At 39.4% G+C, this 25,243-nt stretch overlaps 1 protein-coding gene across 2 annotated transcripts in view; it reads left to right on the plus strand.

The window, feature by feature from the left end:
- The window catches only part of myh9b (myosin, heavy chain 9b, non-muscle), a 127,030-nt gene that overhangs the window by 60,385 nt on the left and 41,402 nt on the right, over positions 1 to 25,243 (plus strand). For both annotated transcript variants that reach the window (XM_078430425.1, XM_078430426.1), the window contains 15 exons: positions 1,668 to 1,766; positions 3,060 to 3,203; positions 3,807 to 3,902; positions 5,229 to 5,347; positions 6,499 to 6,651; positions 7,940 to 8,113; positions 8,211 to 8,384; positions 8,934 to 9,048; positions 16,842 to 17,035; positions 17,965 to 18,086; positions 18,723 to 18,792; positions 19,462 to 19,622; positions 20,836 to 20,944; positions 24,095 to 24,226; positions 24,834 to 25,040. In XM_078430425.1, the coding sequence (XP_078286551.1) occupies positions 1,668 to 1,766; positions 3,060 to 3,203; positions 3,807 to 3,902; positions 5,229 to 5,347; positions 6,499 to 6,651; positions 7,940 to 8,113; positions 8,211 to 8,384; positions 8,934 to 9,048; positions 16,842 to 17,035; positions 17,965 to 18,086; positions 18,723 to 18,792; positions 19,462 to 19,622; positions 20,836 to 20,944; positions 24,095 to 24,226; positions 24,834 to 25,040 (2,069 nt within the window). The remainder of the gene's footprint in view (positions 1 to 1,667; positions 1,767 to 3,059; positions 3,204 to 3,806; positions 3,903 to 5,228; positions 5,348 to 6,498; positions 6,652 to 7,939; positions 8,114 to 8,210; positions 8,385 to 8,933; positions 9,049 to 16,841; positions 17,036 to 17,964; positions 18,087 to 18,722; positions 18,793 to 19,461; positions 19,623 to 20,835; positions 20,945 to 24,094; positions 24,227 to 24,833; positions 25,041 to 25,243) is intronic.

Genomic DNA, 25,243 nt, shown 5'->3' on the forward strand with positions numbered 1-25,243 from the left:
AATTTGCACTTTCTGATTATCTACCCTTCTACATTTTGAAATAATTCCTTTATTTATTCTACTGAAATCTTATATCAGTAAAGATCAAGAGGAGATCTGATAGAAAGGAATGGCCCCAGCCTCACTGCCTTTTGTAATTGTAATTTTGAAACCATTCCAGTGATTCCCTTCTGTACCCACTACATAAATTCAATTTTGTAATAAGGCATAAATTATTTTCGAAATGGTGAGATAATCCAGAAATCAGAGGGGCAAAGTGACTTGGGAGTGGTTGTGCAGGACTCCCAAAAAGTTAATTTGCAAGTCGAATCGGCAGTAAGGAAGGCAAATTCATTGCTAGCACTTATATCAAGAGGACTGGAATACAAAAAACGGAGATGTAATGCGGAGGGTCTATAAGGTGCTGGTCAGGCTGCATTTGGAGTACTGTGAGAAACCTGGGCCCCATGTCTGAGGAAGATGTGCTGGCTCTGGAGAGGGTCCAGAGGAGATTTACAAGAATTATTCCAGGAATGAATGGGTTAGCATATGATGAGCGTTTGACAGCACTGGGCCTCTACACGCTGGAGTTCAGAAGGTTTAGGGGGGGACCTCATTGAAACTTACAGAAGAATGAAAGGCATAGATAGAGTGGATATGGAAAGGATGTTTCCACTGGTGGGGGAGTTTGGGATTAGAGGTCATAGCCTCAGAATTAAAGGGCGCTCTTTTAGAAAGGAGGTGAGGTGCAACTTCTTTAGTCAGAGGGCAGTTAATCTGTAGAACACATTGCCACAGAGGGCTGTGGAGGCCAAATCAGTGGATATTTTTATGGCAGAGATAAGAAAAATTCTTGATTAGAACGGATGTCACGGGTTATGGCGAAAAGGCAGGAAAATTGGATTAGGAGGCAGAGATCAACCATGATTGAATGATGGAGTAGAGTCGATGGGTCGAATGGCCTAATGCTACTCCTATAACTTGTGAACCAGTGAATACCTTATCCCTGTCTATGTTGTGGTGTTGAGATTTTGAAACAAGCTTACTAGCAATGAATAGAGCATCGTATACAGTTAGGTTAACTTTCTAGATGTTGTACTGTGTCTCTATTTATAACATTCATCATCCCACATGCCCTATTAACAAATTTGCCAGCCTTCCCTTGTCACCTTTAAGGAATTGTGCATGGATGCACCCTATTCTTGCACTCCCTCAGATTGTATCATTTAATACTCAATTGTCTTACTTCTATGAAAATGTGTGCCTCCTTTTCTTAAATGTAACCTCTGCCACTGCCTTCCTCTTGGAATCTATTATCTGCACCATTTGTTACACGTACAAGTGTAGTGCCATCTGCAAATTTCAAAAATTGTTGCCTTTATCTCCAGTCTGAGTTATTAAGGTATATCGGAACAATATTTATAGAGTAGCACCCTGGAGGGCACTGTTGTATAACTCCAGTTCAAGGAGAGTAAACTGCTTACCTTGTTTTGAAACTTGATTACTCTGGGGAGCAGTACTATTTGTGCAAGTTAAGTAATTAAATCTGAATGTCTATTCCAATGAAACCATCCTGTTGTGGTTTTCAGGTTAACCCAATAGGTATTTTCAGTGAGCAACCAAATTGTGATGTTATTGTATAGACCTTTAAATTTCATGGTGCAGTTCCTTTAACTACCAACTTTCAGATCTTTTGGAAAAATCTCGTGCCATACGTCAAGCCAAAGATGAACGTACCTTCCATATTTTTTACTATCTTCTTTCCGGGGCTGGAGAACACTTGAAGAGTAAGTTTGTATACTAAACAGTTTTACTGATGAGAAAGTTGTATCGTGATCCTCAAGCAAACAAGTAGAAATTGCATCATGGCATGAGCCATAATGTCATGCCTTTTTTGCCTCCAGTACCTTGAACATTCCAAGTATTGATAATTGTGCGAAAAGGTAGTTACCTGGTATCCAATTTGAATTTCTTGTACTATTTAAAATTTGCATCCGTAGTCTACTGGGGTAGTAGATTTGAAGTAGTGTTCCAGATCTTTTCGTATGTGGCTTGTTGCTGCATGTGTATGCCATAATCTTTTCTCAATTGTTTCCTTTTCAAAGTAATTATAAGATTTTTGGTGTTGTAATTCCACCAGAGCAACGTGTATTTTAAGCGTGACTCTTTCTGAAGTATGTTACTAATTAACTGTTTACTATTGCTATTAACTGTATAGTGTAGATACCCCCCTCCCCCCTGGAAAAAGTGTTCACCCAGGCCAGGTGAGGCGGCTAATTTCAACCTCATCGGGACTCCCGTGGCCGAATGGCGGATCAAAATTGCTCCTTGCGGCTGTGGCTCTAGATCTGTGGCCCAGCTGGAGCCAGCAGATCTGTTCTGTCTTTGCGGGCCAATATCTCGGCACTTAGGCGGACAGTTCGGGTTCTGTTTGACTCCTCTCAGAAAAAGAGATAATCCAGAAAGGGTGCCAGTAAATTGGTGGAGGGCCTATACTCAATTTGCTTTGTTGATTACTATTCTTTGGTAAATATTTATGCTGGCATAGTAATTTATTTGGTCTGTTTTTAAGGATCTAATGAGTGTTGGGAACACTCATCCCAGGCTGGATGAACTGCTTCCTCCTTTACATGGTGTTAGCTATGAATTTGACTGGTTTGCATTGATATTTCAACCTAACCGTATAGTAGGTTGATTTCACAGCATTACAACAGTGATTATACATCATTGAAGCATAGAAAATAGAGGGTGGATTGGACTATTAGGTCCTTTGTGCCTGTTCCACCATTTAATATGTTCCAGGCTGATACTCCATCACATCATATTCCATCTTCCACCCATATGCCGTGACATCTTTGTGTAGAAAATTTCTACCTCTAATATATGTGACTTGGCCACTTGAATTATGCAGGTTCACCACCCTCTGAGTGAAGCAATTCTCATGCTCTGTCTGAAATGTCAGACCGAGAATCTTCATCTGTACTGACTGTGAAGGATCATGAGTAATCTTGATTGTGAAAGTGCTGTATAATTAAGATTTTAATTTTTAAGACTAATGTGTGACATCTTTTTGGTTGCAGCTGATCTGTTATTGGAGGGTTACAATAACTACAAATTTATGTCTAGTGGTCACATTACCATTCCTGGACAGCAAGATAGAGAATTGTTCCAGGAGACGATGGAGGCATTTAAAATTATGGGAATATCTGGTGATGAACTGTTAGGTATGCATTAATAAGTAGGAAGAAATTATGTACTATAAAGTGCATTAAATGATGTACTATAAAGTGTATTGACTTGATTCATAATGATGAAATTTTAATGCACGCCTTGCATTGAGTAACCAAAGACATTCTTTCCATTGGGTTTGTGGTTAGTGGAAAAAAAAGGTTTCTGGAGCGAATTCTGGCCAATATGCGCATCTCTGGTAACAATCAAAATTTTTGCCGATCTTTAATTGCTCTGATGACGCTGATTACGTGACGTATGTCCTTCCTTTGTCCCGTCCCCCGACATCAGTCTGAAGAAGGGTCTCGACCCGAAACGTCACCCATTCCTTCTCTCCTGCGATGCTGCCTGACCTGCTGAGTTACTCCAGCATTTTGTGAATAAATACCTTCGGTTTGTACCAGCATCTGCAGTTATTTTCTTACAGTGTGAGAATACTATGGCCTACAAATTGCAGAAAGGCCTGACTCTCATGAGAACAACATGAGGCCATGTTTTTCTCTAATCCAGTGATCACTAGATGATATCTAAATAAAGATAATTCCCTCAATTAATAAATGCCACGGTTTAATGATTTTCCTTTTTCATTTGTTTCTCAGCTATGCTAAAGGTAGTTTCTGCGGTACTTCAATTTGGGAACATAATGTTCAAAAAGGAACGCAATACTGATCAAGCTTCCATGCCTGATAACACAGGTGAGTAGATCAGCAATGCAGTGAATCTTGTGCGGACTAAACAAACAAAGTAGATTCCATAATAAAGAAACTTGTTGATACCGAATTCTTCTTCACTGTTTCAATTAAAATGTTGAAAAGACATTTGGACAGATACAAATATAGAAAAGATTATGGGGCAAATGCAGGTGAATGGGATGAGCTCATGGATGATTTGGGCCAAAGAGCCGGTTTCTGTGCTATATAATTCTATGACCAACTTGATCACGATGTTCTAGTAGCAAGGACTGTATTTCAATTTTGAAAGTATTTGCTGGCTTGAAATATGTACTCTTGTAAGCCGTATAGTCTCTACCACTTAAAGAATTTAGATTTTCAATTGGCCAGAAGCCAAACCAATAAACCAAATGCATTTTCCTATTTCAATATATAATCGTAGCAATGTTTGGTAGCTATGTTAGCTCTCTACTTTTCACCCTTTTAAATTTTGATGGCAAAAAAATAGGTGCAAAGATGATTAAATCATTGGCAGACTTTTTCAAGAAAGATTAGCAAAACAAGTTTGTTTTCTTTGGAATATAGGAGGGAATATCTAATTGAGGTACACAAAGTTTAGAGTCTAGAGTAAATCCACCATAGCTGTGAGGGACCAAGTAGCTCCTCATTGTACCATAAATTCTTGATTTTGTCTTGCCTCAACGTCTATGCATCGGCTTCATCTCATCCTAAACTGTCCTTGCCCTGACTAGTTCCAGCAACCCTGTGCTTGCTGCCCAAGATGTTACGAATGTAATCAAATAAAAGATTGCCAAGGCATAGAGATATCGGATTCGATGAACACAAGCTTAGACAATGAAACTAAGTCTTGAAGGAGGAACAGGAGAAGTTATGAGATAGAAGTTTTAGAGAAATTTGAAGCACAGCGTGTTAGTGCATCAAGATACAACTAGCAATGTTGGAGTGGTGAAATTTGTGATGTGCAAGTGACCAGAATTGTAGGAAGACACAGACCTGATGAAAATGGAATGGGTGAATTGTTTAACCAAGAGCCTAAATAGATCGCCAAACAATAAGATCAATGGGAGAAATGGGACTTCGTCCAAGTTAGAATGTGGACATTAATGATCGGATAACCTTCAATTTATGGAGATTAGGAAAAAAGTTATTCAGGAATGTCTTGGAATAATCCTACCTGGTAGTGATCTTGGATGTGATGAAGTTGGGCTGTATTACACAGGTGATCTTGATAGCACCACATATTAGAACTGAAACTTAATTTCTAGTCCCAATAAGCATTATTTGATTCTTGGCAAAGTGGTGTTTAAATTGGATATGTTTCCTTCACAGCTGCCCAGAAAGTCTGCCATCTTCTGGGAATCAATGTGACTGACTTCAGCAGGGCAATCCTCACGCCCCGCATCAAAGTTGGGAGGGATTATGTGCAGAAAGCTCAGACCAAAGAGCAAGTGAGTATTTACATTTTTCCCTGTGAGTATATTTTTCAAAGCTAGATCAGAGTGAAGGTGAAGACTGCTAAAAATAGATTGTTTCAAAGCTGTTTAAACAATTTTATTCACTATGCTCTGATTACACATCCAGTTAAGTTATTGTACCGTGATTATCATTGTTCATAGCCTTATGTTTTGCCTGAATAGAATGAATGCAGTTGGAATAGCTGTGCTTCTGGAGCAACATAAATATAACTCTTATGTAGAATTTTGATAGCAGAAACTCAGCACAAACGCCAATGAAGCATCAAAAATTCACCTGGTGAAAATAACATGATGGAATTTTCACATCTTCACTGATAGATTTTTCGGAGGGAATGAGTAGTAGAAGCTAGATAAGTTGTAAGGCGCTTTCAACACAGCGCAAACACAGGATCTTCAGCCCACCGAGTCCACACCGACCATTCATCATCCCTACACTAGTCCTATGTTACCCTACTTTCGCCAGTTAACCCACAAACCAGTGTGTCTTTGGAATGTGGGAGGAAACCAGAGCACCTGGAGAATACCTATGCAGTCACAAGGAAAACATACAAACTCCGCACAGTCTGCAGTCAGGATCGAACCCGGGTCTCTCGAGCTATGAGGCAGCAGATCTACCGCTATGCCACTGTGCTGCCCTGTAGATTTTGCCAGTAAAACAATTTATTTTACAAGAATGAGCGTAAAAGAGCATATGCTCTGACTAAAAGCATAAGATAATATGGAATAATGTAGGAAAAGGCATTTAGTTTATTGTCTCTGCTATACCACCCGGTAAGAAAAGTATAGGAAGGATCTGAAGATGCTGGTTTACACCGAAGATAGACACAAAATGCTGGAGTAACTCAGGCAGCATCTCTGGATAGAAGGAATGGGTGACGTTTCAGATCGAGACCCTTCTTCAGATTGAGAGGGAGACAGAGAAAAGGAAGAGTAAGGTGTGAGAACGAGACATCAAAGGGGATGCTGATCAAGGAAAATTAAGATTAGATCATTGTTTACCAGGAGAAGATGACAAAGAAAAGGTTGATTTACCTCGGTGTCACATTCCTGCACTAACCTAATAACTATTGGTTCCGTTGTGTTTAAACATAAGTAACTGACTGGATTTCTTTTTCTGTGTGCAGGCTGATTTTGCTGTTGAGGCTTTAGCCAAAGCCACTTATGAACGTCTCTTCCGCTGGCTTGTTATGCGTATCAACAAGGCCCTGGACAGGACCAAGAGACAGGGTGCTTCCTTTGTGGGCATTTTGGATATTGCTGGCTTTGAGATCTTTGAGGTATTTTGGCTTTCCACATTTAAATCTTGGCAAATTCAGGAAATTTCATGGTTAGGAGTGCATTAGAGCAATACAGCGCAGGACTAAACCATTTGGCCCAAGTTATAAATTTGCTCATAAAGACTCAGTGATGTAATATCTCTATGCAGCAGTCTTGTATCTACATCTTGCCGAATGCTACTTGGGTATTTTGTAATGTTCAGTCCCTTGCAACTGAAATAAGACATTTTCCCTTCAATATAAATTGTGTGACCTCCTATCTTAGTCTTTCTGTGTCTGGGGTGGGAAAGCGGTGAACAAATATACACAAACGAGCTGCATAAATGTCAAGCTCACTAGAGTTTCTTGGGCACAGTTCTAAGATGACCCAATTGGTTACGGTAACATAGATTTAAAAAAATCTTCACTGAAGCCCGTTAAAACGGTAAAGTTGGGTTATTTACAGTTTTGGGATGTGCTTCATTTTGTTAGTACCGTAACATTTGATATTGGATTTCAAATTAAGCTTTCAAAATGCTTAATTGGAAAGCTCTGGAACTTAGAGCAAGCCTATGGCATTTTCTCCAAATAATACTCAATAAACGAAGAGATAAATCCTCTCCCAACTGTGGTGAAGTAACATTTTCAGTCAGAGAGTGGTGAAGGTGTGGAATTCTCTGCCTCAGAAGGCAGTGGAGGCCAGTTCGTTGGATGCTTTCAAGAGAGAGCTGGATAGAGCTCTTAAGGATAGCGGAGTGAGGGGGTATGGGGAGAAGGCAGGAACGGGGTACTGATTGAGAGTGATCAGCCATGATCGCATTGAATTGCGGTGCTGGCTCGAAGGGCTGAATGGCCGACTCCTGCACCTATTGTCTATTGTCTATTTTATTGCAGAACAAGGTGATTTTTATGTGTGTACTACTTTCATTGTTCACACTATAATTCACTGCCTATGACAGTTTCTTCCAATGGGAAATCCCAGCAAATATAAGCTCTGCTGATGGACTCCCCATGGAGTCCAGTGGCACAATGTAGTGGCAGATTGTAAAACAATCTGTCTTGGTAAGTTCCATACTTCTGTATGAAGATGTCGTCTCAATGGCTGAAACCAGCAGTTCTGGTTGGAGTTGAAACTCCAGCCAGAAATACATACCCAGCAAGACCTAGTTTTGTTAATGACAATATTTCGCTGATCTTGGCTGCATTAAAAGTGATCATTTACTTAAGGTGAACATTTCTATTGGTTGGTGTGTAGTGCCATCTTTGTCTTTCTCCCTTCTTAGTAATGTTCTTTTGCACTTTTTTGCAGTTGAACTCTTTTGAACAATTGTGCATCAACTACACAAATGAAAAGCTGCAACAGCTCTTTAATCACACAATGTTCATCCTGGAGCAAGAGGAGTACCAGCGAGAAGGAATTGAATGGAACTTCATTGATTTTGGCCTTGACTTGCAGCCTTGCATTGACCTCATTGAAAAATCTGTGAGTCATCCTTTCCTTTATACTTTGCCTTGCGCGCTTTCCTGAAGTATTGATTGAAATGCATTGGTTTTACTTTTCCTCCAATTTTATTTTACAGGCTAGTCCTCCTGGCATCCTCGCTCTGCTTGACGAAGAGTGCTGGTTCCCCAAAGCCACTGATAAAACGTTTGTGGAGAAAGTAGTGCAGGAGCAGGGAACCCACCCCAAGTTCCAGAAACCAAAACAGCTAAAAGACAAGGCTGATTTCTGCATTATGCATTATGCTGGAAAGGTAAATTGAGCAAAGATACCAAATTAGGTTAATCTATCGGTGTTACGATTGCGTAAGGAAATCCTGTCATTCAGTCACAATTTTGCGGAACTAATTGGCTGTGCTTATTGTGCTCTTGTATAAAATGAATGAACTTGCAATCTGAACACCAGACATGTGATTAGGACTCTGTAGTTTTAAATAACAAATCTATATACTAAAACTCTCGTTCGTTATCTTGTTTGTGACTGAACTTCAGCCAAAACGGTACACAATAGTGTGACAATTTTAGGCCCACCTTACTCACCATTGTCACTTTAGAGATAATGCAAGTAGTTTTATTAAAATCGGTGTTATATTTTTAAAGTTATTCACATTTTAAAGTTTAAGAGAAGGAAGGGGGGTGAGTGGGGGAGAAGGGAGAGGGGAGGGGGGGAGGACAGGGTGCTGCACCAATGCAGGAGAGGTTTGGGCCCAACGGGTCCACTTTGTCTAGTATTAGTTAACAGTCAGTCTGTCTCAATATTACAAATGTATATTTAGACCAGGTATCTTCTGTTTGCAATGCAGGTGGATTACAAAGCAAATGAATGGCTAATGAAGAATATGGATCCACTAAATGATAACATTGCTACATTGTTGCACCAGTCTTCCGATAAATTTATAGCTGATCTTTGGAGAGATGGTACGTTAAAAAAATTAAATCAAGGCTTTTGATCTCTTTGTAACTTCAGTAATTTGTTTTCCAAGGCACACAGCTGCTTCTCACGTTTCATAGGCTCAGCTTGATGGCACTATCAAGCACTTGTGTATTTCAGTGTTTCTATTCACAAGATTTTGAAATTCTCTTAGTATACTGAAGATAACTAGGTTTGCAGGGTGCTAGCAGGGGGGTAAGCTCCTGAATGCAGAAGTATCATACTAGAGCTTGAAGACGTTAACTTGTGTTCTCATTCCAATGAGCAAACTAATTCTGTCCTCTGCCTAGCATGGGTTTCACTTGCACAGATGAGGAAAATGAAAATTACTTTAGGCAATCTATTCCTGGGGAGTGTTTGGTAAGCAATCTGCATCAAATATTCCAGATAATCTTAGAAGGTAGGGGAAAACGTTCAGCTACGTAGGGTAGGATATCAGAATGCAAGATGGGTCATTGCGGAGCATCATAATGCAGGCTATATAGTCTCTCTCTAACTTGGTTTCTCTGGTTTGCTAGTTTTTAAGTGATATATTTTGAAAATTATCCTCTAATTTTAATTCAAATTAATACTAATAGAAAAACATAACTCCTGGCAAGATGGTATTTCAAGGTCTATTATTGTTTTCCACGACAATTGTTAGATTTATACTGCCAGCTCACTGATTATCTTCTGAGAAACAAAGAACTATAATCTGTTCACAGCCCTGGATTATACTATTTCTTGAGTGTTTTTTAAAAAAGAAAATATTTTTTGATATCTCACTTCCCTCTCAGGAAATCCTTGGTCTGCTGAGCATTACGCCTGAAGATGCAACCAATGTTGTAATTAGTAAATCAATCATTTAATGTTAACTACATGTTTATTGTCAAATGTACAAGTACTGTGAGGTACAGGAACAATAAAATTTTGCTTGCAGCTGGATTGCCGCACATACTCAGCCAACACACAAAAGCAAATTATACATAAATTATATATAGATTATACTAAAAATTCTACCAGACAGTGAAAAGAAAAAGTCTGCAAAAAAAATCTAGTGCACAACACAATTAGGCAGGAACGGGGTACTGATTGAGAGTGATCAGCCATGATCGCATTGAATGGCGGTGCTGGCTCGAAGGGCTGAATGGCCTACTCCTGCACCTATTGTCTATTGTCTAAAACAAGTCTATGATTGTGCAAGAGGTAATTCAGTATTCTGTTTTTGAGGTAGGTTTAGGGTTGTCCAGGTCAATTCAAGAACCTGATGTTGTAGAACCTGTTGGTGTGGGATTTCAGGCTTTTGAACCTAGCAATGACCTAGCAATGAGAGCAGGGCAGAGCCTGGCTGGCAGGCTTCCTCTACGATAGATGCCATCTTCTTGAGGCATCGTCTTGTTCCAATGAAGGAAAGGGTTGTGCTCACGATGGACTCGGCTGAGACGACCACTTTTCAACTTTTTGCATTCCTGTGTGTTGGAATTGCTGCAACATGCTGTGGTACAACCAGTCAAAACAGTTCAAGTCACCTGTAGAAGTTGCTTAGAATATTCGGTTACAGACAGATTCTCGTTAATAAATAAGAGGAGCTGTCACATCAACTTCATTGTTTCACCTATGTGCTGTGCTCAGTGCAGGTAATCTGAGATGTTCACACCCGGGAATTTGGATCAGTATGATTTTTGTTAATCTATTGCTTTATTATAATCTATAATCTAATTCACTGAAGATCGGAACTGATTTAACCTTGATTTATATTGAAACGTTGCCTTTTTATTCTCATTTTTCCAAATTTTACATGCCCAGTTAACTTGAGTTTTGTTTTAGACCTTTGTGGATAAGGTACAAGTTTTGTTGACAATTCTGGCATTGGTTCAGGAAGGATTTACAAGTATCTAGTAAAGAGACTAGATGTGTATCTTGCAGTTCTCATTGGTTATTAATTTCTTTGAGGGCTGAATTTTTATTTTTAACTTGATGTCTCGGTTTGTTGCAGAGATAAAAAGCTTTCAGCGAGCCTATTTCTATGCAAGCTTTCCTGTTCTACATATAGATCCAGGTGACATGAGAGAAGACTATGATCTGGTTGCTTCTTGTGCCTGCTTTGACTGTGCATCATTCTCCATTCCTGCTTTTTTTTTTCTTTCTATTTTCCCTTTTGCTATAGGTTAATGCAACATCTATTTCAACAGTGCCTCATCTTGTGTTGCAGTGGTGAAATCTGTTCCACCAACGTAAGCAAAATGCACTTGTGTGGAAAAAGTAGAAATTAAATTAATTTTCAATATTGATCTAATCTAGTACGAGGATTTTTTTTTCTGCATTCAATAATGAAATTATTTCATAAATATAACTATTGAATTTTTGTTGGACCTAAATTAAGATATGCACACTGCAGTGTTCCTTGTCCTGGCAGATTCTCCAAGGCAATTAAGGGCTATGATTATAGTTTATATTCTGGCTTTCCACATTTGTCTTTAGTTTTACTCCTCTCCACATTATCATGCGATGTGCCGCTCCTATGCTAAGAAGGGCGGAGGAATGGCATTAAGTGGCTTGTCTAGAATGGACTGGCAGATCATGCAAACAGTCCAAGAAAAGCACCAGTCATCTGCTTCTGAAATTTCTAGACCCTGCTTGTTTAAAAAAAATGGAGCTTTCTATCTTTCTGCTATACTTGCACCCTTGATTGTGAACTAAAGCAGTGAAATATCAGGAACAGGCATTTGTCCCCTCCTTCCTCTTTTGGCATTCAGTGGGATCATGGTTGACCTTGGTACAACTTTCCTGCATTAAACGCTTTCCCTTCATTGACAGATCACCTTAAACACACTCTAGTGTCTTCCACAGTTATTTTTATGAAATGAAGATTTCAATTGATCATTAAGAATGTAGAATTTACTTGTCAGTTATGTTTCCTCTTGGAGATCGATGCATGAACTGGGTTTCCAAGAGCATGCCATGTTTCTGATTCATATAATTAATACTAACATTTTAAAACTATCTTTTTTACCTGCAATACTTCTGAAGGATGAGAGGGGATCTTATAGAAACATATAAAATTATAAAAGGACTGGTCAAGCTTGATGCAGGAAAAATGTTCCCAATGTTGGGCGAGTCCAGAACCAGGGGCCACCGTCTTAGAATAAAGGGGAGGCCATTTAAAACTGAAGTGAGAAAAAACTTTTTCACCCAGAGAGTTTCACACAGAGGGCAGTGGAAGCCAAATCACTGGATGGATTTAAGAGAGAGTTAGATAGAGCTCTAGGGGCTAGTGGAATCAAGGGCGGCACGGTAGCGCAGCGGTAGAGTTGTTGCTTTACAGCGAATGCAGCGCCGGAGACTCAGGTTCGATCCTGACTACGGGTGCTGCACTGTAAGGAGTTTGTACGTTCTCCCCGTGACCTGCGTGGGTTTTCTCCGAGATCTTCGGTTTCCTCCCACACTCCAAAGACGTACAGGTATGTAGGTTAATTGGCTGGGTAAATGTAAAAATTGTCCCTAGTGGGTGTAGGATAGTGTTAATGTACGGGGATCACTGGGCGGCACGGACTTGGAGGGCCGAAAAGGCCTGTTTCCGACTGTATAGATTTGATGATGATGATGATGATGATATGGGGAGAAGGCAGGCACGGGGTATTGATTGGGGACGATCAGCCATGATCACAAAGAATGGCGGTGCTGGCTCGAAGGGCCGAATGTTTAAAATGTCTATCAGGCAGTAACAAGGGAGAGGATGAAAACAAATCTTATTTGAATCATAAAAATTACAGCTGAAGTATTTTGTCATTAAGTTAAACTGACTAGGTTTGGCAGCTGCAATGCAGACAAATGCTATGTGTGGAAAATAGAAAACATTTAGAAACTTAAGAAATGTTTTCTTTTAAGTCACCCATCTCAAACCACAAAAGATTAAACTGATATTCTGTGAATGCTATTGATTTAAAGTTGAGCAGAAATCCAACATTCCAAGCTTTGTCAGGAGACTATGATCTAATAGAACATGTGCAGGGAATAGAGAGATGGATCACATGCAGGCAGAAGGTATTATTACACCTATTCCTTTTCTACAGAGATGCTGCCTGACCCGTTGAGTTACTCCAGCTTTTTGTGTCCATCTTGGGTATTACTCCAAATTGGCTTGATGTTGGGCACAGATATCATGGGCCGAGGGGATCTGTTACTGAGCTGTTCTCTTCTATTATTTCTTCAGATTTTTGTAGGCAACAAACCAATTGAACTTTGTAATGAAAGTTCCCATAACCTAGATAATGGTTGTTGGTGTATTGTAATGATGACATGATCGGCAAAGGTTCTTGGTGGTTAATTATTATTTGTATAGCTGAGAAGTAGTAGTGTTATCAGTTCCTCTCAGAAGTTTATTGTCTTGTGGTTTAGATCTCCTCTTCTATCTTTTTTTCGCCTTGGACCACTTTTTGTAAACTAAATGTTATCCATTCCCTTGATTGCAATAATGATAAATTATACTTCAAAGCATTAATGAGCAGTAAGACTTTGGTGTCCTTATAAATATCCTCAAAACAGCATGCCATATTGAAAAGGTAAGTTAAAAGTATACATATGACTTATTTAGATTTATAATCATAAGAATAAAACTTAAAAGTAGACATTGTACTAAAACTTTAATTGATTAGGATGTTATTGGAAAATAATGAATAAATCTGGCTATCACACCTGGTGAACAATATAAAGAGTAAAGAGGTTGCTTACCAGGCTGCTACCTGTAGTAGATTTTAGTTTAGGTTTTGGTTTACAGAAAAATATGTCCCAAAGTTTTAAATGAAGTAGTTAAGTAACCAGAAATCCTAACTTTTTGTCAATGATTTTAAAGGGAGGCAAGGACATTTCTTTTACTGATCTATTGGACTCTGACGTTCCAGCCATCTTTAGGAGATAACGTTTCAAAGGCCCAGTGTCAATAATCAAGTACACGCATGATAGGCCAAAGGCCTCTGCACATAAGAATCTATAAGCAAGGAAAGTCTAATGGATGAAAGGTTTGTGCAGGAAGCGGACTTTGTGGGAGGTGGGCATGGAATGGACATTTTCTAAGAGAGGAGATTGAGGACATCTAATGTTTTTTCAAATAAAAATTTTTAAAGGGTAAATAAACATTATTGTGAGCGGTTATGAATGTTATACAGTTAAAACCGCTTAAAGATTAAACAATATAATTTACGTAGAAAATATAAAAGAAAATTAGTAAATAAGACGCAGATAACTGATGAAACTGCAGTTAACGAGAGTAACAAGGATTTAAAAAAAATTATGATACATATTACAGAGCAGATTAGGTATCACAAAATGCTGGAGTAACTCAGCCGGTCAGGCAGCATCTCAGGAGAGCAGATTAGTTTGATTATAGTGGGTGAGATTTGCTTTTAGTGCAGCTATGTCTGTTAGTAGCAAAAATCAATTTAAAGAATAGCTGTGAGATAAAAGGAACAATTGCATATCTCTTTTATCCTTTGTAATTTCATGCAGTAATGTTTATTTTTGCCATTACAGTAGCTGCACTGATAGGATTCCTTGGGTGGACCATAGTTTGTTTATCAAACGAATCTGCGATTACAAAGTTAAATTGTTTAATGTTCATGTTCAGTCTAGAGTTTATCCAGCACTGCATAGAAATTACAGCTGTAGTTTGAAGCTGAAGTGTCATTTGTTTATCCTTCAGGGCGATAAAACTAATGATTTTAATTGCACCTTTTTCATGGATGTAGTAGCAGCATTATCAGTAGAAATGCTTTTGCCTGTTGCAAAGAATTTTCATTTACTCAGTTAGCCATTTGATGGTTTAATGCTCACTATTTGAAATTGGTGCTGTCTTCTATTTAAAGTAAACTCTCATTTCATCTTGTAGGAAAGAACTGCAGATGCTGGTTTAAATCGAAGGTAGACACAAAATGCTGGAGTGACTCAGTGGGACAGAGCATCTCTAGAGAGAAGAAATGGGTGACGTTTTGTGTCGAGACCCTTCAGACATTCCTTCTCTCTAGAGATGCTGCCTGTCCTGCTGAGTTACTCCAGCATTTTGTGTCTACTCTCATTTCATCTTACCTTGTTCTGAGCAGTTAGTAGTACTCTGTAAATGTGCATGATATATTTGCAGAGTAAACTGCCTCACTTGGTCTTGCTTGCAAAGAAACACAGACTTCAGTCAGCTTAAAGTAAGATCTGTATTTGATCTGCCACACAAATTTGATTGCAACAGATGATTGTAACAAAATGCATGGATAGGATTTCTGCCTTGTTTGTCTCACAGTTTGCATGATGAATATTTGGCCAAAATATGGACGTATTTTGGATGGATATGAGTGTTTATGAATGGGCATATTTTGGGTATTGCTTACTGCATCGAACATGCAGTCTGCAGCATAACCAGCTGCAGCATAACTATCCAAACATAATTGCATTACAAAATTCCATTAAACATGTAATACAACAGGAAAATGATATGACCAGGATTGTGCTTGGAGCTTGGTCATTGGGATCAAAGTTGAGACTCTCCAGTCATTTTGTACAGAGCTAAAGTAAAAACTCTAATTTCCAGTCTGGCCTAAAGGTTTATTATTTCATGTACGAACATTAATTTGGCTTTAGTTGAAGACAAATTATCTATCCATTAGTGGCCATCTTTTTCCAAGTAATTCTTCACTGCTGATTTTTTTTTTGTCCCCCTCTATTCTAAGATAAGTTAAATAACACATTTGATTAATGAACTGTTTACATTCCTAATTTGTATTGCCATTAATGATTCAATTTGACTTAACACATTCCATTCCAAAATTTATTTTTCATTAAAAATTGCACCTGCTGATTAATGTTCGTACATGAAATTGATGAACTGAAATAAAGTAACATTTTAATCTTCAGTGGTAATATGGCACTGTATATTTTCTATTTTAACATTTGTAGTGAACAATTTATTCGCTGATGTGCATTGCCGTATTTGCCCATTTTAAAATTTACCTTTCGCTCTTTAATCAATAAAATCTGTTTTTATGAATAATATAATAAACTGCCCCAAAACTCTAAACAGAATGTATGTGTCCGATCCTGCATAACTATTCATCATAATACCAAGATAAATATCTGAAGTTGTCCTTTCTTTTTTGGGATATAAATTTCTGTGCCAAAATATCCATCATGAGTTCCTGTTGCTACTTTTAATTAAATGGTACTTTTACTACCTCATGGAGTAGGGAGAAAGTCCCCATAGGAAAAAAAATGTAAAGATTGCTGATTTGGATATATTTTAAAAATATGTACTCAATTGTTTCATACTTCCTTTAGGTAAATTATTCAATCAAGACCCTGTCTGCTGCCTTAGATGTGTTTTCATGAATTATTTTGAAGAAAGGGAGTGTCTTAATCTACTTTGGAAATTCATTCCTCAATCAACTTTATTACTTTTTAATTAGCAAAATATAATTGATCATTATCACAGTACTGTTCATTTGAGTTTTGTGTAAGTTGGCTGGTGCATCTCCTATATTACCACAGTAACTACAGTTCAAATGTACTTAATTGGCTGTAAAACACCTTGATATACTTTTGAGTTTGTTTCTGTCTTCATTTAATTTTATTCAAAAAAAATCCAAAGGCTTTGAAATATCACCTGTGTAGGTTAATCAAAATCCTGGTGTCTTTTGTATTTTAATGCTGCTTGCTGAAATTCTTTGCGGAGTCTCAACTACTTTAATCGACTTACTGACACTCTTTAGTTTTTTTCGTACCTGTATCGTAGTTAACCACCTTGCATCAATTCCTTTTGTAGTGGACCGCATTGTTGGATTGGATCAAGTTGTAGACCTGTCCCATGCAACATTACCTGGTGCATTCAAGACCAAAAGGGGCATGTTCCGTACAGTCAGCCAACTTTACAAGGAGCAGCTTTCCAAACTGATGGCCACACTAAGGAATACCAACCCTAATTTTGTTCGCTGCATCATTCCTAACCATGAGAAGAAGGTGAGTGCTATACTCCTTTGCCAGTACGTATTGGTTTATTGTCATATATATAATATACAGTGAAGAGCTGTGTTTGTATACTATCCAGTCAAAACACACGATACATGAATAGAATCAAGCCATACACAAGTACAACAGGTATGCAAAGTAAAAATACGAGAGTGCAGAATATAGTGTTACAGCATTATAGTTATGGAGAAAATACAGATTTTGAAGAAAAAATGCAAGGTCTGCAATGAGGTAGTTTGGAAGATTGGGACTTTACCCTAGCATATGGCAGAACCATCCGCAGTCTGATAAGGAAGAGGCTATTCCTGAATTTGGAAGCTTTTTTAATGCTTTTCAGGCTTATCTTCTGCCAGATGGGATAGAAAAGAGAGAATGACCTGAAAAAATATGGTCTTTATGTTGGCTGCTTTTCCATGGTAGTGTAAAATGTTGATGGAGGGAAGACTGCTCAGTGTGATGAACTGGGCTACATCCACCACCCTCTGAAATTTCCTTCTGTCTTCGGCAGAGCTGTTGTCAAACCAAGCTGTGATACACCTCTGTGAAATGCTTCATGTGATGCATCCTTAGAGGTTGGTGAGAGTTGTTGATGTGCTGAACTTGCTAGGTTTTCTGAGGAAGTAGAGGCTTTGGTGAGCTTTCTTGGCCGTAGTGTCAATGTGTTTGGTCCAAGACAATTTGTTGGTGATATCTCCACCTCAGATCTTGAAGTTCTTGTCCATTCAGCAACTATTGGATATGTTCAATGGTTCTGATGGTAAACGGCTAACCCTGGGGAAGGTTATTTCTGGATATTGCAATGTGCACAATAACCTTTTATCGGTATTGAGAGGCCAATGTCCATTATCACGATTCTACAAAACCTGCTTTTTAAGATTTTGTCAGGAGTACAATAAATGAATAATTCCCTTATTTGACAGTCTGGAAAACTGGAAGCTCACCTTGTTTTGGAGCAGCTGCGATGTAATGGTGTCCTCGAGGGCATTCGTATTTGCAGACAGGGATTTCCCAACAGAATTGTTTTCCAGGAATTCCGCCAAAGGTAACGTTATTGATTTCTTCAGTAGTGAATTTGTTAATCCTTTGCACAGGAATGTGGCGTTCACTTCCCTGAAGTACATGCTGATCGCCCAGCATGTCAAGCTAAACATTTGCAGCGAGTAAACTGACTTTAATTTGTAACATTAATAAAAGCTTTGAAAATTATGGTTTAACATTTAAGGCCTAACTGGTTCTATTGACTTCCGTCATTACTGTACTTCATCTGGGCAGCATGTAGCACCAATCTGTCATTTATGGTAACGAATGATGGGCAGTAAGTGCTGCATTGTAACTGTTGCCCACATTGCATCAACTATCTTGAATGATTCTATTCAGTGCAAACCATTTTTATGCTTCTTTATTTGAAATATAATACCCGAACTAGACTGCATTTGGTGTTGGATGTGAAGATGCGTAATTAAAGCAAGTAGACTCCCAGTTGAAATTTGCCAGCAAGGTTGTGAGTTGCATAATTAGAGCTATAAACCTAGTTTAATTATATGTGCTAATCTAGAAATGTCTTCCACAATATTTCAAAAACCTTTCTCATTTAACCAACTTCCTTCAGTTGCCTGCTCTTTATTGACTGCTCTTTATTAATTGCATGTCAATTTTGTTTCATATAATTCTATTACAGATATGAAATCCTTACTCCCAATTCCATTCCCAAAGGCTTCATGGATGGAAAGCAGGCTTGTGTACTCATGGTATGTAGTTTTAAAGCTGTTTCTAGATTTAGCAACCATTTCTAGCTTAGATTGTAAATGTTTTGTTTGATCAAATGCATGATACTTACTTGGTAAGAAATGGAAATATGTGAACTAATTCTTGATGTAACAAGTTTAGTGATTGGTCATTTGGCCTATGTACAAAGCCGCTGAGAATAGTGTAACCGGACTGATGAAAGCTTGAAGGGCAATTGCCATTTGCTTCTTGCTTTGGTGGGAGGAGGTGTAGGTTGTGCTAGGAGTGCATAGATGAGAAAATTATCGAGATAATGACAAACCAGTTCCCTTGTCAAGAATAGCACCCTCTCTGCTGCAATAGCCTTACAAATTTATTTTTTATTAAGACTGCAATACATTAACAGTATTGTTTCAAATTTTCCAATTGGGTTCCCCAACAAAATTACATGACATTGCCCAACTGACTAACTGCCTTTTCATCCTCCTGACATTCACATTGCCTTGGGCATCACTGGCAGGCTGCCAGAGGCAAGAACCAGCAAACCAGCAAAAGTAGAATAATACTTTGTAGCTTTCTATATTAGATGGTAACTCTCATTGTGCCTAGATCTGATAACCCTATCACTTTATATATACATCAGGCGAGACTAATCTTCTTTAATAACTGTTTCCTGAAACTTTTTTCTGCAGATCAAAGCTTTAGAATTGGATTCTAACTTGTACAGAATTGGACAAAGTAAGGTGTTCTTCCGTGCTGGTGTGTTGGCTCACCTCGAGGAAGAGAGAGACTTGAAGATCACCGATGTTATCATTGAATTCCAAGCCTTATGCAGAGGTTATCTGGCAAGAAAGTAAGAACCTAATTTTTGAATGTTTCCTTAATTTAATTACGGTAGGCAAGGGAGCTCGGCTATTCCTCTCCAAACCTCATTAAAAGCATGTTACATTTTAAAGAAAATTTGAAATCTAGCCACTTTGCATGACCAGAGTAAATTTGACTTTTGTAATGCAAGAAAATTAGCCACCTTTTTATCAATGTCTGCTAATTTGAAAGTGAAGTGTTCTTGGAACTCCATTATGGTTACTTTGCAGTCTTGCTGGAGGCTTGTACTGGTGCAGATTGCCCAAGCAATGGTCCGCTCTATTAATCCCATGTTGATCCATCGAGATCCAATAGTTTTTCCACAATTCCAATTGACATAGTCATTTAATCTAGCCTTATTCTTTTTACATCCTCAAGGAAAAAAGAAATTCAATGATTTTTTGCATTGCAAGTTATCTAATGGAAAATTGTTGTAAAATCATATATACACCCCCTTAGTACTAAATCTATTTGAATTTGATGTAACATCCACATTCAAGCTTCACATTTACTTTAATACCTGAAATACTGCTGTTACAAACTATGGTTCTATTCTGGTTTGGATTCCCTGTACAAACCAAAAGGGTGCCAGGCAATCATTTGCCAAGTGCTTCTAGAGTTATAAGCATTGACAATTTAATTTGTCCTTCTGTTTACATTGGTTATCAATAAATTGGTGAAATTAATCGGTGTTGCAAGGAACTGCAGGTGCTGGATTACAAAAAGACAGTGCTGGAGTAACGTCAGCGTTGTGCCGCTGATTTACTCCAGCATTTTGTGAGTCTGAAGAAGGGTCCCAACCCGAAACATTACCGATCCATGTTCTCCAGAGATGCTGCCTGACCCACTGAGCTACTCCAGCACTTTGTGTTTTCACTTCAATTGGCAATTGAAGCTTAGTGTAGAGTAGAGCATGCTGTTAACATGAGTTAGCAAAATAGCATTCCGGAACTTCTGACAACTGATTCCTTTTCTACATTCATGCTTGTAGGATTGTCCAAGAAATGTGATCCTTTGTCAAACCAAGTTCGACTTGTGCCAAATATTTGACCTGATATTTTGTTTGCAATCTTAAATTGTAACTTAAAATCCATTCCTATTCTGCACTTTGGTATTTGTGTGATACATGCAGCTAATTTTAAAAAGTACAAGCTTGTGTGGAGCCACTTCTAATGGAACTGTTGTTGTGCTACTAATTACAGGGCCTTTGCCAGACGTCAACAGCAGCTGAATGCCATGAAGGTAATTCAAAGGAACTGTGCTGCTTACCTGAAACTACGCAATTGGCAGTGGTGGAGACTGTTTACAAAGGCAAGTATGATGCCCCATACGAGAAGTTGCAATTTGTTTTACTTTAGTGATATCAAAGTGAAGGGTAATTTATAAAATTTCTATATTTGGGTACTCTTATTTCCAAATAAAAATCAACCAATTGTTTTAAACCCAGACAGATAGTGTCATCAGTTTTCCACGGATGACAAAAAAAACAGTGGCCTTCTACCATGCAAATGTATTAACACAAATGTATTAGCTCTTCTATTCCTAAATTCAACCTCTGGAAACATTGGTGGTGGGAGGGCGATGGGATTCTCCCTTGTCTCCACACAACCTTCATGCTAAGATCCCTAAATCAGAACCCTCTCAAATCCCAAAAGCTCCACTCATGCCAGTGACCAGTTGCCACTGCTCTGAATAATATACAATGGACAGATTGGGTTTATTGCAAGACAATGTAAAGAGATGTATTTGGGAAGGTCTGATTTTGAAAAGGCCATTTAAAAATGGCATGATGTTGATAAATGAGGTTGGGTACTGAGATACTGGCATTCCTATCTACAAGTCATAAAAAAGGCATGCTGAATGTATTTTTGTTAATGAAATGTTAGTTAATTGGGTATATCAATAGTATAAATTGATGATTGTATTTCAGCTAGAGATATGACTTTTTCTAGAGATCATGCTTTAAGGAGGATGTGGATATTTTTATGGATGTTGGACTTGATTATGAGAAATTTGGCATTGATTCTACTCCATAGCTAACCCTTGACCTGGGAATTAATCAATTAGATGATGCGGTCTCCCAGGTTCTACACACCGCTCTCTCTCATCTGGACAGCCAGGGGGGCTATGTGAGGATGCTGTTCATTGACTTTAGTTCAGCATTCAACACAATAGTCCCCAGCAGACTGGTTGAGAAGCTGCTGGAACTGGGGCTTAGCACCCCTCTGTGTGCCTGGGTCCTGGACTTTCTCACTGCCAGGCCCCAAGTGGTCAGGATGGGGGAACACACATCTAGCTCCCTCACCCTGAACATAGGATCCCCCCAGGGCTGCGTCCTTAGCCCCCTACTGTACTCCCTGTACACACATGACTGTGGGGCCAGGTTCAGCTCAAACTCCATCATCAAGTTTGCTGATGACACTGTGGTGGTGGGCCGGATCTCCAACAACGATGAGAAGGCCTACCGGGAGGAGGTGACTGATCTGGCACTCTGGTGTCAGGACAATAGCCTCCTCTTGAATGTCACTAAAACAAAGGAGCTGATTGTGGACTTCAGAAGGGCTAAACATCCAAGGACGTACACGCCACTGGAGATAAATGGGTCTATTGTGGATAGGGTGAGCAGTTTTAAATACTTGGGAGTCCGCATCACAGAGGATCTGACGTGGGCAACGCACATTGCCGCACTGGTGGGTAAGGCTAAGCAGCGCCTTTACCACCTTAGACAACTGAGGAAATTCAGAGTGTCTCTGAGGATCCTTCATTGCTTCTACTCTGGGGCTGTAGAGAGCATCCTGTCCGGCAACATTACAGTCTGGTTTGGGAACAGCTCTGCCCAGGACAGGATGGCCCTGCAGAGAGTAGTGCGTTCGGCAGAACGCACCATGGGAAATACACTCGTCCCCCTGCAGGACCTATACATCAGGAGGTGCAGATCCAGAGCAAGCAAGATCATGAGGGACCCCTGCCACCCCAGTAACGGACTGTTCCAGATGCTACGATCAGGCAAACGCCTCCGCAGTCACGCTGCGAAAACGGAGAGGATGAGACGGAGCTTCTTCCCACAGGCCATCAGGACTGTCAACTTTTATAACCCCAGAGACTAAATTTTTGTCGACACTAATAGTAACTTATTAACTTTATTTATATGCTGTAACTGTAATTCTTTTTTGTGCACAACCCGCAGGCATTGCCACTTTCATTTCACTGCACATCGTGTATGTGTATGTGACAAATAAAATTGACTTGACTTGACTTGACTAGATGTGACACAAAAAGCTGGAGTAACTCAGCTGGACAGGCAGCATCTCTGGAGAGAAGGAATGGGTGATGTTTGGAGTTGAGACCCTTGTTCAGACTGCTCAGAAGAAGGGTCTCGACCCGAAACGTCACCCATTCTTTCTCTCCAGCGATGCTGCCAGTCCTGCTGAGTTTTTTGTATCTATCTTCGGTTTAAACCAGCATCTGCAGTTCCTTCCTACACAATTAGGTGTGGCATCCTGGTCGGCATGGACGTTGGGCCGAAAGGCCTCTTTCCATTCTGATGACTCTATTGTTGAAATATTTAGGAGTGTTATCTTTGAAATAAATAATGTAAAGCAATAATTGAGGTTCTGAAAATGAACAATTTTATACAGCACGTGGAGAAAACTTCTGAGTTGTAGTTAATTACGAGTGCTCATCTGACATATTTGACAAATAATCTAGCAGGGTCATGAAAAATATATTCAGAGTTGTTGGGTTCAGAATTGTTCTATCTGAAAAGGCAGTGGAAATAACTTTTGCACAGGTGCTTGAGGATGAGGAATATACAAGATTATGATCTGAATTTAATTGAATTTGCCGGGGGGGGGGGAGGGGAAGGGGAAGGGATTAAATGTCTCTTTCAGAAAGCCCTTGTGGCTATGTGTGCTGCTTTTATGATTATTACCTAGGAATTCACCTAAATCTACAGTAGGAGTAAGTATATTGCCTGTCTTGTACTTCCAACTTTGATGAAGTTTCATGTTTCTATTTTCACAGAAAAGTATGAGTAGAATTGACCTTATTATAATTTTATCCCTTAGTTTTTAGATAACATTTTCTACCACTTCATTCGTTCTTTAATCTAAAAAAAGTTCTATCTAGAAAATATTATTTGACCAAATATGTTGTAAGGATCTTTGAAAATCGCTACACTGCTACAACTGAACTCGATGGCTTAATGCTCTGACTTCCATCCCCCACAAAACCCTCAAATCAAACTTCCATGGCTTCATGCATGGAGATATAATATTCTTTGCAGAAACAAGGAACTGCAGATGCTGTTTTATACCAAAGATAAACACTGGGTGCTGGAGTGAGTCAGGCAGCATCTCTGACGAAAAGCGATGGGCAACGTTTCGGGTTGGGACCCTTCTTTGATATTCTTTGCATATTGCTGAGCAGTGTTTTATCTAACGGCACTATTTATGTCCACAGGTGAAACCTTTGCTACAGGTGAGTCGACAGGAAGAGGAAATGGTTGCCAAAGAGGATGAGTTGCACAAAACCAAGGAGAGGCAATTACAAACAGAGCAGAGGCTAACTGAACTGGAGGAGCAACAAACCCAGGTAAGAATTGTGGGATTCTCTCTCGGCATCCCTAGTATCCCTGCGGAGTTCGTGATTGTCCTTATAAATGTGGGATTGTTCTCTTGAAAGCCTTGGATCTGGACTTTAGCAGACAAATGAATAACCCTGTTCATCCAAGCTATCTGGTTAGGATAGACCCTAACTGTCTTTCTCGGAACGCAGTCACCAATGCATTTTGTTGGTGATGACCGAGGTGCACTCATTCAGGCTGGATGAAGTGATCTTGAATATGTTCCATCCACCGACTCGAGGTAGTCCTGAAGTAGACACCTAGCTTCCTCGGACTTTAGCTGTATTGATCTTTTCATTGGCACCTCGCACTTTAATCTGTCTGTAAGGCGGCAGGGATAGCACCGACAGGCGATCAGATTGGCTGAAATGAGGACGAGTGATGGGCATACTTGGTGGTGCAGCATTGGGCAAGAGTGTCAATGTCCCATGTGTAGCCGGATGCATACCAGTAGTACTTGAAGAGTAGGTTCCTGGGATTAGTTTGATTGAAGAATGGGCTTCCTCTAAATGGAGGTGATGGTTTGAGTTTGTTTTAATTTTCCTGTTAATGCTGACAAACCTTATTGCCTTGCAGTTAGTGGTTGAGAAGTCTGCTCTGCAGGAGCAGCTGCAGGCTGAGACTGAACTCTGTGCGGAGGCAGAGGAGATGCGGTCACGACTTTCAGCTAAGAAGCAGGAGCTAGAGGAGATCCTACATGACCTCGAGGCACGGGTAGAGGAGGAGGAAGAGCGCTGCCAACATCTGCTTGCAGATAAGAAAAAAATGCATCAAAATATCCAGGTAAAGTGCATTTAAAGTTGCGTGCTATGGGTTACAACAACAGTATATCAAATGCAAAGTACCTCGCATACTGAAAGATTTTGCGATGAAATGTTGAGATCTTTTGATCTCCAAAAAGTGGCAGTTGAGTTGAAGAAAACTTAGGTCATCTGTGTAAGATCAGTTTAACCTTGGTGTGAGAAATGCTATCTTGCTCTGCCTAT

Source organism: Rhinoraja longicauda, chromosome 40 (genome assembly GCF_053455715.1).
Source record: "Rhinoraja longicauda isolate Sanriku21f chromosome 40, sRhiLon1.1, whole genome shotgun sequence".
In the NCBI taxonomy this organism is placed as follows: Eukaryota; Metazoa; Chordata; class Chondrichthyes; order Rajiformes; family Arhynchobatidae; genus Rhinoraja; species Rhinoraja longicauda.